Here is a 13503-nt window from a genome sequence, read left to right as displayed (position 1 = left end):
TCGACGTCTGCGCCCGCTGTTTTCAAAGAATTGTTGTTGTATTTTTTAAGTGGGACCTTCCTCTTTGGCCCCTTTTCTGAGGTGTGGAGGACCCCTAAGTTCGGCTGTAAGAAAGAACCTGGCTGGGCCTGGGAGCTCCTGGGGCTGAGGTAACGGCCGGGCCTGTGCGGCCCTTGCGGCCCGGGCTGCCGGGGAGGGACGCGGGGGGGGGGGGGGGGGGCGGCCTCGGAGGTCCTTTCCTGAGAGAAACTTCTAGTTCCCACTCTGTTCTCGCACAGCAGCAGGGTCCCCTCGTCCCCAGAGGTCCCTTCCTCACCCCTGGCTTCGGGTTTGCCCAGTACATCCGAGGCCAGGTCATGAGGTGGCACTGCAGGGCCTAAGGTGGGGGGAGAGGGGGAGGGGGAGGGGGGGGCTGTTCAGTCTTCAGGTTGCAGACTTAGAGCATGCATGCCTTAGAGAGCTGGTGGCCCCAGGGAGGGAAGTGGCAGCCGGTATCTCAGACCTCCTGCCTCTGGCGAGTGGCCATCACAGAGATGCTTAGAAACCTGTCTTCTGGTCAACTTGTCTTCTTGTGTCCACCACACCCAGCGCAGTCATGCTGCCTGTGGCACCCATCCAGCCTCCCAAGGCGCCCTCACCCCACCCTCTGCACAGAAACTTCCCCCAAATCAAAGTGCTCCTCCTGGCCAATTGCCGTCCTATAACTCAGGCTTAGTAGTCATCATGAAAACAAGAATTCTTCCATTGAATTGTTTCTTGTCCCATCATGTCCCAATGATTTGAATTATTGAATGAGTCGCTGCTCCCTCACAACCTGATTTCACCTTAGAAGTAACGATTTGAGTCATGACAGTGAGATCCTTGTTCAATTTCCCAGGCACTTGATTGAATCTTGGTGCACAAAAAGCAGGACAGAAAGATGCTGGCAGGTATCCTTGCCAAACATCTTGGCTTTTGTGAATTCTAGTTGAAGACATGTGCACACCTGCAGGTAGTAAATGCAGCACAATATCCAACAATCTGTGGTATTTTATTTTATTGTCGGTTGTGGGGCTTGAACTCTGGGCCTGGGCACTGTCCCTCAGCTCTTAAGCTCAAGGCTAGTGCTCTACCACTTGAGCCACAGTGCTACTTCTGGATTTCTGGTAGATTATTGGAGATAAGAGTCTCACAGACTTTCCTGCCCAGGCTTGCATTGAACCGCGATCCTCAGATCTCAGCCTCCAGAGTAGCTAGGATTACAGGTGTGAGCCACCAGTGCCCGGTTCTTTTTTTATTTTTTTCTTTTTTTTTCTTTTTGCTTATGTGGTGCTGAGGAATCGAACCCAGGGCCTTGAGCATGCAAGGCAAGCGCTCTACCACTGAGCCACCTTCCCAGCCCCTCTTTTTTTATTTTTTATACTTTGCCCGTCTTGGGCTTTGAACGCTGGGCCTGGTCACTTGAGCACGTCTGGCTTTTCCTGTGATTAACTGGAGATAAAGAGTCTCAGAGATCTCAGCCTCCTGAATAACTAGGATTTTTTTTTTGGGGGGGGGGTCCGGTCATGGGGCCTGAACTCTGGGCCTGGGCGTTTTTCCCTCAGCTCTTCAGCTCAAGGCTAGCACTCTACCACTTGAGCCACAGCGCCACTTCCGGCTTTTTTCATTTCACTTACGTGGTGCTGAGGAATCGAACCCAGGGCCTTATGCATGCTAGGCAAGCGTTCTACCACTGAGCCACCTTCCCAGCCCCCTGAGTAACTAGGATTATAGGCTTGAACCATCCGTGCCTATCTGTCTATGGTATCTTTTTTTTTTGGGTCTGGTCGTGGGGCCGGAACTCTGAGCCTGGGCGCTGTTCCTCAGCTCTTCAGCTCAAGGCTAGCGCTCTACCACTTGAGCCACAGCACCACTTGCGGCTTTTTTTTTTTTTTTGCTTATGTAGTGCTGAGGAATCGAACCCAGGGCCTCATGCAAGGCAAGCGCTCTACCACTGAGCCACCTTCTCAGCCCCTGTCTATGGTATCTTATGGACACTCCAAAATGTCAAGGGTCAGTGACTCATAACTGTAATCCTAGCTACTTGGGAGGCTGAGATTTGAGGATTGTAGTTGGAAGCCAGCCCAGGCAGGAAAGTCCTTAAGGCTTTCATCTCCAGTTAACCAGCAAAAAAAGTTAGAGTTGTGGATCAGGTGGTAGAACCCAAGAACAAAGCTGTATATTTTGCAAGCTTTCTTTTCATATTTTATCTTGTGACACTAACCCTCAAGATGTGTAGCTCAGAGACAGTTTAGTTTGGCAATGTAAAAGATGCTTCCTTTCTCTTTAGTGGAGAATATCCTTTCCTCCATTTACCAATCTGAAACCACTGATGCTTATGCCTTCCACTATCCTTGTGTATGTGTATGTGCTGGTCATGGGGCTTGAACTCAGGGCCTGGGTACTGTTCCTGAGCTTTTTCACTCAGTACTCGTGCTTTATCACTTGAGCCACTTGTGGCTTTTTGGTGGTTGATTGGAGATAAAAGTCTCACAGTAGCTGGGCACCACTGACTCATGCCACTGCTATGAGTATCAGTGGCTCATAACTGTAATACTACCTACTCAGGAGGCTGAGATCTGAGAGTCATGGTTCAAAGACAGCCCAGACAGGAAAGTCAATGAAACTCTTGTTTCAGAAAAAAGCTGGAAGTGGTGTTGTGGTTCAAGTGGTAAATTGCTAGCCTTGAGCACAAAGAGGGTAGGGACAGCACCCAGGCCCTGAGTTCACACCCCAGAACCTACCAAAAACAAAAGCCACACAGACTTTCTGCCTGGGCTGGCTTCAAACCACAATCCTCAGCCTCCTGAGTAGTTGGGATTACAGGTGTGAGCCGCCACCTGACATCTGGCCCCCCTTTTAATCTTCCCTACATATACTGCTTCAGAGCAGCTCATCCAATAGTGTAACAAAAAATAAAATGTCACTTATTGCTTGCAGTTTTACATTCAAATATTTTGAGGGGTTTTTGATATTGGTACAATTTTGAGTGTTGCAATAAAATTATGTGGTGTGAATGCTAATAGACAGGTGGATCTTCATGTAGCAAGCCACAACTGTTCAGCAGAGTGGTGAAATAAGGAATCATTCATTGCTTTTCCAGAGTAAGAAACACAATCCTGGATCTATTGTCCAAAAATAGTTTTTTTTTAATAGCTTTTAGAATGGCTAGCATTTTATTAGCTTTTAAAGTGGAAAAGGAAGATGCACTTAGAAGTGCAGAAATTAACTTAGGGGGTTGTGAAGGTGGCTCAATGGTAGAGTGCTTGCCTTGCATGCAGGGCACTGTCCCTCAGCTCTTCAGCTCAAGGCTAGTGCTCTACCACTTGAGCTACAGTGCCACTTCTGGCTTTTTCTGCTTATGTGGGACTGAGGAATGGAACCCAGGGCTTCATGCATGTTAGGCAAGCACTCTACCACTAAGCCACATTCTCATCCCTTCCCAGCCCAGTAAATGTGGTTTGAATAAACATTTACAGAAGCTCTTTTGTTCTTAAACATTTTAGGCATTTTTTTGTTTTTTGTCAGTTTTGGGGCTTGAACTCAGGGCCTGGGCACTGTCCCTGAGCTCTTTTGCTCAAGACTAGTAGACCACTAGTCTTCCCAGACCGGGGCTGGGAAGGTGGCTCAGTGGTAGAATGCTTGCCTTGCATGCATGAGGCCCTGAGTTCAATTCCTCAGTACCACATAAGCAAAAAGAAAAAAAGCCAGAAGTGGTGCTGTGGCTCAAGTGGTAGAGCGCTAGCCTTGAGCTGAAATACCACTTGAGCCACAGGTCTACTTCTGTTTATTTAATTGGAGAGAAGAGTCTCATGGGGACTTTCCTGCCTGGGCTGGCTTTGAACTGTGATCCTCAGATCTTAGCCTCCTGAGTAGCTAAGATTACAAGTGTGAGCCACTGTCGCCTGACTCTTATTACCATTTTCTACTGCAATAGTCCATATCATCCTTATAGAGCATTCAGCCCTGCTCAGGTTCTCTGTGCTGACCCAATGGTTTGTATATAACAACTTTGGAAATTTTTTCTAATCTCAATCCCTTTATGTCTTTTGAATCTAATACTTGAGCATTTCAGGAAATGGTTCTTGGCTGCGATTTGTCAGATTTTGCATTTAGATTAAAGCTAAGCAGTTTTGCTCTTTTAAGTTTGCTTTTCCTATAAAACATTAAAAGAAAAATTCTTCAAGTGTGTCATAACAGCTGATGTTTCTTTTTTTTCTTTTTTCTTTTTTTGTTGGTCGTGGGGCCTGAACTCTGGGCCTGGGTTTTGTCCCTCAGCTCTTCAGCTCAAGGCCAGCTGAAGTGAGTGATCTACTACTTGAGCCACAGTGCCACTTCTGGCTTTTTCTGCTTATGTCATGCTGAGGAATCAAACTCAGGGCCTCATGCATGCAGGCAAGCACTCTACCACTGATCTGCCTTCCTGATGTTTCTATAAAAGTATACAGCTTGGGCTGGGAAGGTGGCTCAGTGGTAGAGCGCTTGCCTTGCATGCATGAGGCCCTGGGTTCAATTCCTCAGCACCACATAAGCAGAAAAAGCCAGAAGTGGCACTGTGGCTCAAGTGGTAGAGCGCTAGCCTTGAGCTGAAGAGCTGAGGGACAGCGCCCAGGCCCAGAGTTCAGGCCCCACAACCGGCAAAAAAAAAAAAAAAAAAAAAAAAGTATACAGCTTAAGTCAGGTGCTGGTGTTGCATGCCTAAAATATTACCTGCTTGGGATTCTGAGATTGTTGGGATTATGGTTCAAGGCCAGCTCTTGCAGAAAAAGCTTGTAAGACTTAACAAATTGCTCTATGCAGAGGCACACCTGCTATTGTAACTACAGGGAAACCTGACAAATGTGGATAGTGCCCAGGGACACCCCTGGGCAAGAATGGAGACCTTTTCTCAAAAATAACTAGAAAGTTTCTGTGGCAGAGGTATGACCCTGAGATCAAAACCCTAATACTGCCTGGCACCTGTATTCTGGCTACTCAGATCTGAGGATTGTGATTCGAAGCCAGCCTGGGCAAGAAAGTCCATGAGTTGTTGTTGTTGTTTTTTTGGGGTCCGGTTATGGAGCCTGAACTCTGGGCCTGGGCGCTGTCCCTCAGCTCTTCAGCTCAAGGCTAGCGCTCTACCACTTGAGCCACAGCGCCACTTCCGGCTTTTATTCTTTTTGCTTATGTGGTGCTGAGGAATTGAACCCAGGGCCTCAGGCATGAAAGGCAAGTGCTCTACCACTGAGCCACCTTCCCAGTCCTGAGGGTTTTTTTTTTTTTGGTCAGTCATGGGGCTTGAACTCTGGGCCTGGACACTGTCCCTGCGCTCTTCAGCTCAAGGCGAGCATTCTACCGCTTGAGCTACAGTGCCACTTCTGGTTTCCTAGTGGTTTATTGGAGATAAGAGGCTCAAGGACTTTCTTGCCCCGGCTGGCTTTGAACCGTGATCCTCAGATATCAGCCTCCTGAGTAGCTAGGATTAAAGGTGTGAGCCACAGTCGCCCGGCTTTTTTTTTTTTTAGTCCAATAAACTCAGAAAAAGTCAGGAGTGGGGCTGTGGCTCAATTGGTATAGCACTAGCCTTGGGCAAAAGAAGCCCAAGGACAGTGCTCAGGCCCAGAGATCAAGCACTAGGACCAGCAAACAAAAATAAAGTATTTTGAAGTTTATGAAATGGCAGCATACACATACACACACATACACACACACACACACACACACACACACACACACACACACACACACACACACACACACATATAATTTAATCCCACAATACCTATAATTGGTAGAATTGCCATTGTAGATGCAGAAAATGAGAAATCCAGAGACTAATGACTTACTTAGGGTCAGCTGACTAATAAGAGGTAGAAGTAGAACTTGGCCATGGTCTTTCGATTTTAAATCTTATGTCTTTTTCACTGTCCCATACTGCCTGAATTTTTTCACTCCTTTGTTCTTAAGCCATCATGATGTGGTCACCTAGAAATGAGTTGAAAGTCTGACCTTTTTCTACAAGGTCCATCAATTTAATAATAGTTACTGGGACACACTGTCACCATGGATACTGTAGTCAATGTTGAAAAATAACCCTGTGAATCTTTGAATTACTACTACTCAGTAGTTGTTTTGGATTGTGCTGTCTAATCTTTATTTTCAAATGAGGTAATTAGTGTGTGGTACTTGTTTCTGAAGCCAGTAGCCAGCAATTAACAAGCATAAGCCCCAGCTAGAAGAGGGTTGTTTTTGCTTCTTTGGGCCAGCTGTGGTGCAGCACATGAAGTCTTCTCTCTGGATAGTCATTTTTAGCAAATGACCTTCATTTATTTGCTCAGATGCCCCAATACCACAGTCTGTGGGCAAGTAACTACATCTTTCAAGAAACTTTTGAGTAACAGAGTGAAATTTTTGTAACAGCAACTTAAGTATCACCAGGTGAGCTCCCTGGCTAAGAAAAGTCATCTGACACCCATTACATCTAGCCTGGGTTTCTGCTATGCCTTAAGTAAGGGGTATTTGTGTGTTTGTTTGTTTTTTTCTCTCTCAGGCTATAAACAGAATTTCACCTCTGGTGACTTTGTAGTTGGCACCATTTTTGTGTTTTTGTTTGCCTTTTGATGCAATTGTAGTCTAAATAGTCCTGTGGGCTCTGGCTCAGTCTCCTCTCATTCTAATCCCAAGCAGCAGGATCTGACAGTGGGCTCTCCTTCCTGACAGGCCTAGACGTGAACATGGGAAATTGGGAAAAACTCCATTCTTTGGGCCCATAATTCTTCTGATCCCACCAAACTCTTATGATCCTTGCTAAAAAGAAGTGGCATTAAGGGCTGGGAAGGTGGCTCAGTTGTAGAGTGCTTGCCTTGCATGCATGAGGCCCTGGGTTCGATTCCTCAGCACCACATAAACAAAAAGAAAAAAGCCAGAAGTGGCACTGTGGCTCAACTGGTAGAGTGCTAGCCTTGAGCTGAAGAGCTGAGGGACAGCGCCCCACGACTAGACCCCCCCCCCAAAAAAAAAGACAATATAGAGGAAAGGATAATGAAAATTGTCTTTTATGTGGATATGACATTTTACTACTTACAAAGTAGTTTTTATTTTTATTTATTTTTATTTTTATTTTTATTTTTTATTTTTTGGGTCCGGTCGTGGGGCCTGAACTCTGAGCCTGGGCGCTGTCCCTCAGCTCTTCAGCTCAAGGCTAGTGCTCTACCACTTGAGCCACAGCGCCACTTCCGGCTTTTTTCTTTTTGCTTATGTGGTGCTGAGGAATCGAACCCAGGGCCTCAGGCATGCAAGGCAAGCTTTCTACCACTGAGCCACCTTCCCAGCCCAAAGTAGTTTTTATTTTTATTTATTGATTTATTTTGGTCCATCATGGGGCTTGAACTCTGGGCTTGGGTGGGCGCTGTCCCTCAGCTCTTCAGTTCAAGGTGAGCACTCTACCACTTGAGCCACAGCACCACTTTTAGCTTTCTGGTGATTAATTGGAGATAAGAGTCTCATGGACATCCCTGCCTGGGCTGGTTTTGAACCCCAGTCCTCAGGTCTCAGCCTCCTGAGTAGCTAGGATTACAGGTGTGACCTTTTTATTTTATTGTATTTTTCATGGTGCTTGAACTGTGGGCCTGGGCACTATCCTTGAGCTATTTTACTCAAGGTGAGTGCTCTACCACTTCAGCAACAATGCCACTTCCGGTTTCCCTTAATTTCATTAAAAATTAATAGCAGAGGTCTTTGTAATTGTGCCTCTTAATGGTGCAGCCTTTGGATTATCTCATTACTTAACTTGAGCTTCTTAGGTTCCAGGGAAAGTGGGATGTAAAAGGAAAATAGCCTGAAGAGATATTTGGGAGAATCTTTTTATTATAAGCAAAACCTGTGAGTTGTAACCTCAGGGCAGGTGTTAGAGACATTAGTCTCCTGGAAGAGAAGTGATTTTTACAAAGTCACAGAGATGGTGCCAACATGTTTCTTTCCCATGCAGATAGGAGAATGGTGTATGTAACTATAGCAGAAGTGAGCCTGCTATGTGGGCAATGGTGCTGTTAGACATTTTCCCCTTGAATACATGTTATAGTTTGGGTATGCTCTTTCCTGTATAAAAGATGCCATTTTTAGCTTTTGAGTAATACTCTAACATTTCTACTTTCTTTAGGATACTACTGCGAAACAATGACTTTGAAACCCTTTACCTACCCGTTTCCAGAGACAAGGTTTTTTCATGCAGGATCCAATGTGTATAAATTCAAAATCAGATATGGCAACAGTATCAGGTAATTTTCAAATTCATCTATATAATTCATGCTAGTGGGGCTGGGAAGGTGGCTCAGTGGTAGAGTGCTTGTCTTGCATGCATGAGGCCTTGGGTTTGATTCCTCAGCATCACATAAGCAGAAAAAGCCGGAAGTGGCACTGTGGCTCAAGTGGTAGAACGCCAGCCTTGATCTGAAGAGTTGAGGGACAGCACCCAGGCCTAGAGTTCAGGCCCCACGACCAACAACAACAACAAAAATTACAATAATTCATGCTAGTGCACACCCCCAGCTCAACCTTGCTCTGCCTTTGTTCAATCCACGGTAATGGCTACTGTAGACTTTTTTTTTTTTTTGTCGGTCGTGGGGCTTGAACTCTGGGCCTGAGCGCTGTCCCTGCACTCTTCAGTTCAAGGCTAGCGCTCTACCACTGGTTTTCTGGTGGTTTATTGGCGATAAGAGTTTCATGGACTTTCCTGCCCGGGCTGGGGCTGGCTTTGAACCGTGATCCTCAGATCTCAGCCTCCTGAGTAGCTAGGATTACAGGCATGAGCCACCAGTGTCCCGGCTAGAGCTCTACTACTTGAGCCACAGAAACCCTTCTGGATTTTTCTGAGTAGTTTATTGGAGATAAGAGTGTCATAGATGCTGGGCACCGGTGGCTCATGCCTGTAATCCTAGCTACTCAGGAGGCTGAGATCTGAGGATCGCAGTTCAAAGCCAGCCCAGGCGTGAAACTTATCTCCAGTAAACCATCAGAAAATGGGAAGTGGTGCTGTAGCCCAAGTGGTAGAGTGCTCACCTTGAGCTGAAGAGCTGAGGGATAGTGCTCAGGCCCAGAGTTCAAGCCCAATGACTGAAAAAAAAAAGAGTGCCATAGACTTTCCACCCAAACTCTGAGTTCAGGCTCTACAACCAACCAAAAAAGCCATAAAGCCAAGTGCTGGTAGATTGTATCTGTAATCCTTCCTCTGAAGGCTGAGATATGAAAATTGTGGTTCAAAGCCAGCCCTGGTAGGAAAGCCTATGAGACTCTCATCTCTAATTAACTACCTAAAAAATCAGAAGTGGAGCTGTGGCTCAAGGTGGTAGAGTGTTACCTTTGAGCACAAAACCTCAGTGACAGCACCCAGGCCCTGAGTTTAACCCCCCGGACCAACAACAATGTGAAAAGCCAGTAAACAAGACAGTATCATATAATCCAGGCATTTAATGAATACATTCATAGAAAGAAACCTGCCTGATTGTTGCAATTAGTGCAGAAGAATTATGTCACCAAATCCAACACACTTTTTTTTTTTTTGGGGGGGGGGTCGGTCCTGGGGCTTGAACTCTGGGCCTGGGCACTGTCCCTCAGCTCTTCCACTCAAGGCGAGCGCTCTACCACTTGAGCTACAGCGCCACTTCTGGTTTTCTGGTGGTTTATTGGAGATAGGAGTCTCACGGCCTCTCCTGCCCGGGTTGGCTTTGAACCGCGATCCTCAGATCTCAGCCTCCTGAGTAGCTAGGATTACAGGCGTGAGCCACCAGAGCCTGGCGGAACACACTTTTTTTTTTTAAATCAGTTGTGGGGTTTGAACTCTGAGCCTGGGTGCTGTCCCTGAGCTTTTGCACTCAAGGCTAGCTCTCTACTACATTGATTAGCTCAACTCTACTGCATTGGTTAATTAGAGATAAGAGTCTCATGGACTTTCCTGTTTGGGCTAGTTTCAAACTGTGATCCTCAGATCTCAGCCTCCTGAATAGCTAGGATTACAGGTGTGAACTACTGGTGCCTGGTGCCTTAAAAAATTTTTTTTCAGGGACTTGGAAAGTGGCTCAGTGATAGAGTGCTTGCCTTGCATGCATGAGGCACTGAGTTCGATTCCTCAGTACCACATAAGCAGAAAAAGCCAGAAGTGGCGCTATGGCTCAAAGTGGTAGAGCGATATTCTTGAGCTGAAGAGCTGAGGGACAGCACCCAGGCCCAGAGTTCAGGCCCCACAAATGGCAAGAAAAAAAAAAATTCAGTAGTTAACTGGAGATTAAGAGTCTGACAGAGCTGGGAAGGTAGCCAAGTAGTAGAGTGCTTGCCTTGCATGCATGAGACCCTGGGTTGGATTCCTCAGCACCATATAAGCAGAAAAGGCTGGATGTGGCACTGTGGCTCAAGTGGTAGAGCACTAGCCTTGAGTTGAAGAGCTGAGGGGCAGTGCCCAGGCCAAAGTTCAGGCCCCACGACCATCCAAAAAAAAAAAAAAAAAGTTTCACAGACTTTCCTGCCCAGGCTGGCTTTAAACTGTGATCATCAGATCTCAGCCTCCTGACTAGGATTACAGGCATGAGCCACTGGCACCCAGCATCCAACAAACTTTAATCAATAAAAAGAAAGAAAGACTTTTCCAACTTGGGCCCGGCAGAATGGCTCCCGCAAAGAAGGGCGGTGAGAAGAAAAAGGGCCGTTCTGCCATCAACGAGGTGGTGACCCGTGAATACACCATCAACATTCACAAGTGCATCCATGGAGTGGGCTTTAAGAAGCATGCTCCTCGTGCACTCAAAGAGATCCGAAGTTTGCCATGAAGGAGATGGGGACTCCAGATGTGCGCATCGATACCAGGCTCAACAAAGCTGTCTGGGCCAAAGGAATAAGGAATGTCCCTACCGGATCCGTGTGCGGCTATCTAGAAAACGGAATGAGAATGAAGACTCCCCAAACAAGCTCTATACTCGGGTAACCTATGTCCCTGTTACCACATTCAAAAATCTACAGTCAATGTGGATGAGAATTAGTGTCAAATAAAGCTATAAAATTGCTTTAAAAAAAAAAGAAAGAAAGAAAACACGCTCTTCGGGGGACGGTGTCTAGAGGCCATCAAAATGGTCCAGCAATTGACATACCGCCGTAGGCTTTCCTACAACACAGCCTCTAACAAAACCAGGCTGTCCCGAACCCCTGGCAATAGAATTGTTTACCTTTACACCAAAAAGGTCAGAAAAGCACCAAAATCTGCATGTGGTGTATGTCCAGGCTGGCTCCGGGGGATTCGTCCTCATGCGATTGTCTAAAACAAAAAAAACATGTCAGCAGAGCCTATGGTGGTTCCATGTGTGCCAAATGTGTCCGGGACAGGATCAAGCATGCTTTCCTTGTGCTGAAGGCACAAGCACAGAGTCAGAAAGCTAAATAAAAACAGGAAGCTGTGTGGGCCTAGGATTCCAGAGGTCTCTAAACTGCTAGCAAAGAAAGAATCTTTTTGATAAATAAAAAGGCTTTGAGTAATAAAATATCAGAGTATTGTTTTGTAAAAAAAAAAAAAAAAAGAGAAAGAAAGAAAACACTTGAACTAGTCATAGAAGGAAACTTCCTCACAAAAACCTATAAAAGGACCTACAGTGGACATCCTGTGACGGAAGACTTAAAGATTCTCCCCTAAGATCAAGAACAAGATCAGGGTCAGACAAGGTGGTACATACCTATACTCACAGCACTCACGAAGCTAAGGGAGGAGGATTATGAATTTGAGGCCAGCAAGACTATATCTAAAATCAGAGAGAGAGAAATAGAGACAGAGACAGAGAGGAAACAAAGAGAAACAGACAGAAAAAAAGAATATCTAGAAAGTCTACTTCGACTACTTGTATTCAACATATTAGAATTCTAGCTGGAGGCTGGGTGCCAGTGGCTCACGCCTGTAATCCTAGCTACTCAGGAGGCTGAGATCTGAGGATTATGGTTCAAAGCCAACCGGGCAAGAAAGTCTCTGAGACTTTTATCTCAAATTCATTACCAGAAAACTGGAAGTGGCACTGCGATTCAGGTGATAGAGCTCTAGCCTTGAGCTGAAGAGCTGAGGGACAGCGCCCAGGCCCAGAGTTCAGGCCCCATGACAGACCAAAAATAAATAAATAAATAATAAAATATTTAACAGTAAATTTAACCAGTAGAGAAGGCCATAGATGGAAAGAAAGCTTTATGCTGAAAAGTAAATTTAAACAAGAAAGTAAGAGACTTACACCCTAGGAACTATAAAGTATTGCTGAAAAAAATTAAAGAAATCGGGCTGGGAAGGTGGCTCAATGGTAGAGTGCTTGCCTTGCATGCATGAGGTCCTGGGTTCGATTCCTCAGCACCACATAAGCAGGAAAAAAAAAGCCGGAAGTGGCGCTGTGGCTAAAGTGGTAGAGTGCTAGCCTTGAGCTGAAGAGCTGAGGGACAGTGCCCAGGCCCAGAGTTCAGGCCCCACGACCGGACTAAAAGAAAAAAAAAGAAATTAAAGAAATCTTTAATTAGCTGGGCAGGTAGCTCAGGTAGAGACACTTTTCTGGCAGGTGCAAGGCCTGGCATGGTATTCAACACTGCAAACAAAACAACGAAGTTAATAAGCTTGTGTTCAAAGCCTGGTGCCAGTGGCTCATGCCTGTAATCCTAGTTCCTCTGGAGGCTGAGATCTGATGATTGCGGTTGAAAGCCAGCCGGGGCATGAAAGTCCATGAGTCTCTTATCTCCAATAAACCACTCAGAAAATCGGAAGTGACACTGTGGCTCAAGTGGTAGAGCTCTAGCCTTGAGATGAAAAGCTGAGGGACAGTGCCCAGGCTCAGAGTTCAAGCCCCACAACCAACAACAACAACTATATATATTCCTAGGAGTAGGACAGCTCAATCATGTGGATTCTGTTAACTTCTTGAGGAACTGGCAAACTGCTTTCTATAGCAGCTGCATCATTTTATATTCCTCCTAGTATGCTTTGGAGATTACTTGAAAGTGTCTTGAGTATCTCTATGAATCTCCAGATCACTCTGGGATTGCAACTGGTCTAATAAATGGTTAGCCTTCCCAGTGGAATCTCAAGACTTGGGTTGGTGGGGAAGACATTTTGGGATAATCTTGTACTGATGCTCAGACTCACTCTGGGATTGCAACTGGTCTAATAAATGGTTAGCCTTCCCAGTGGAATCTCAAGACTTGGGTTGGTGGGGAAGACATTTTGGGATAATCTTGTACTGATGCTCAGACCACACCACCAAGGTGATCCCTTCTCCCCAAGAGCCCTAAATTAGCCACCCAACTGTTGTCTTTCTTTCTTTCTTTCTTTCTTTTTTTCCAGTCCTGGGGCTTGAACTCTGGACCTGGGCACAGTCCCTGAGCTTCTTTTGCTCAAGGCTAGCACTCTGCCACTTGAGCCACAGAACCACTTCTGGCTTTTTTTTGTGTGAGTGGTACTGAGGAATCAAACTCAGGGCTTCATGCATGTGAGGTGAGCACTCT

The 13503-nt window shown here is 45.9% G+C and overlaps 1 protein-coding gene and 2 pseudogenes across 2 annotated transcripts in view; all 3 read left to right on the top strand.

The window, feature by feature from the left end:
* Nucleotides 1–13503, top strand: part of LOC138824207 (membrane-anchored junction protein-like) — a 43086-nt gene continuing 29583 nt past the window's right edge. For both annotated transcript variants that reach the window (XM_070017868.1, XM_070017867.1), the window contains exons 1-2: nucleotides 1–149; nucleotides 8156–8273. In XM_070017868.1, coding sequence (XP_069873969.1) covers nucleotides 8173–8273 — 101 coding nt within the window. In that variant the 5' untranslated portion in view covers nucleotides 1–149; nucleotides 8156–8172. The remainder of the gene's footprint in view (nucleotides 150–8155; nucleotides 8274–13503) is intronic.
* LOC138824190 (large ribosomal subunit protein eL31-like) lies at nucleotides 10651–11034 on the top strand (annotated as a pseudogene).
* On the top strand, nucleotides 11085–11519 carry LOC138824206 (large ribosomal subunit protein eL34-like; annotated as a pseudogene).

This window comes from Dipodomys merriami, unplaced genomic scaffold (genome assembly GCF_024711535.1).
Source record: "Dipodomys merriami isolate MVZ:Mamm:240054 unplaced genomic scaffold, mDipMer1.0.p SCAF_128, whole genome shotgun sequence".
NCBI lineage: Eukaryota > Metazoa > Chordata > Mammalia > Rodentia > Heteromyidae > Dipodomys > Dipodomys merriami.
The sequence above is the reverse complement of the archived record's forward strand: the minus strand, read 5'-3'. Positions and strand labels throughout refer to the sequence as shown.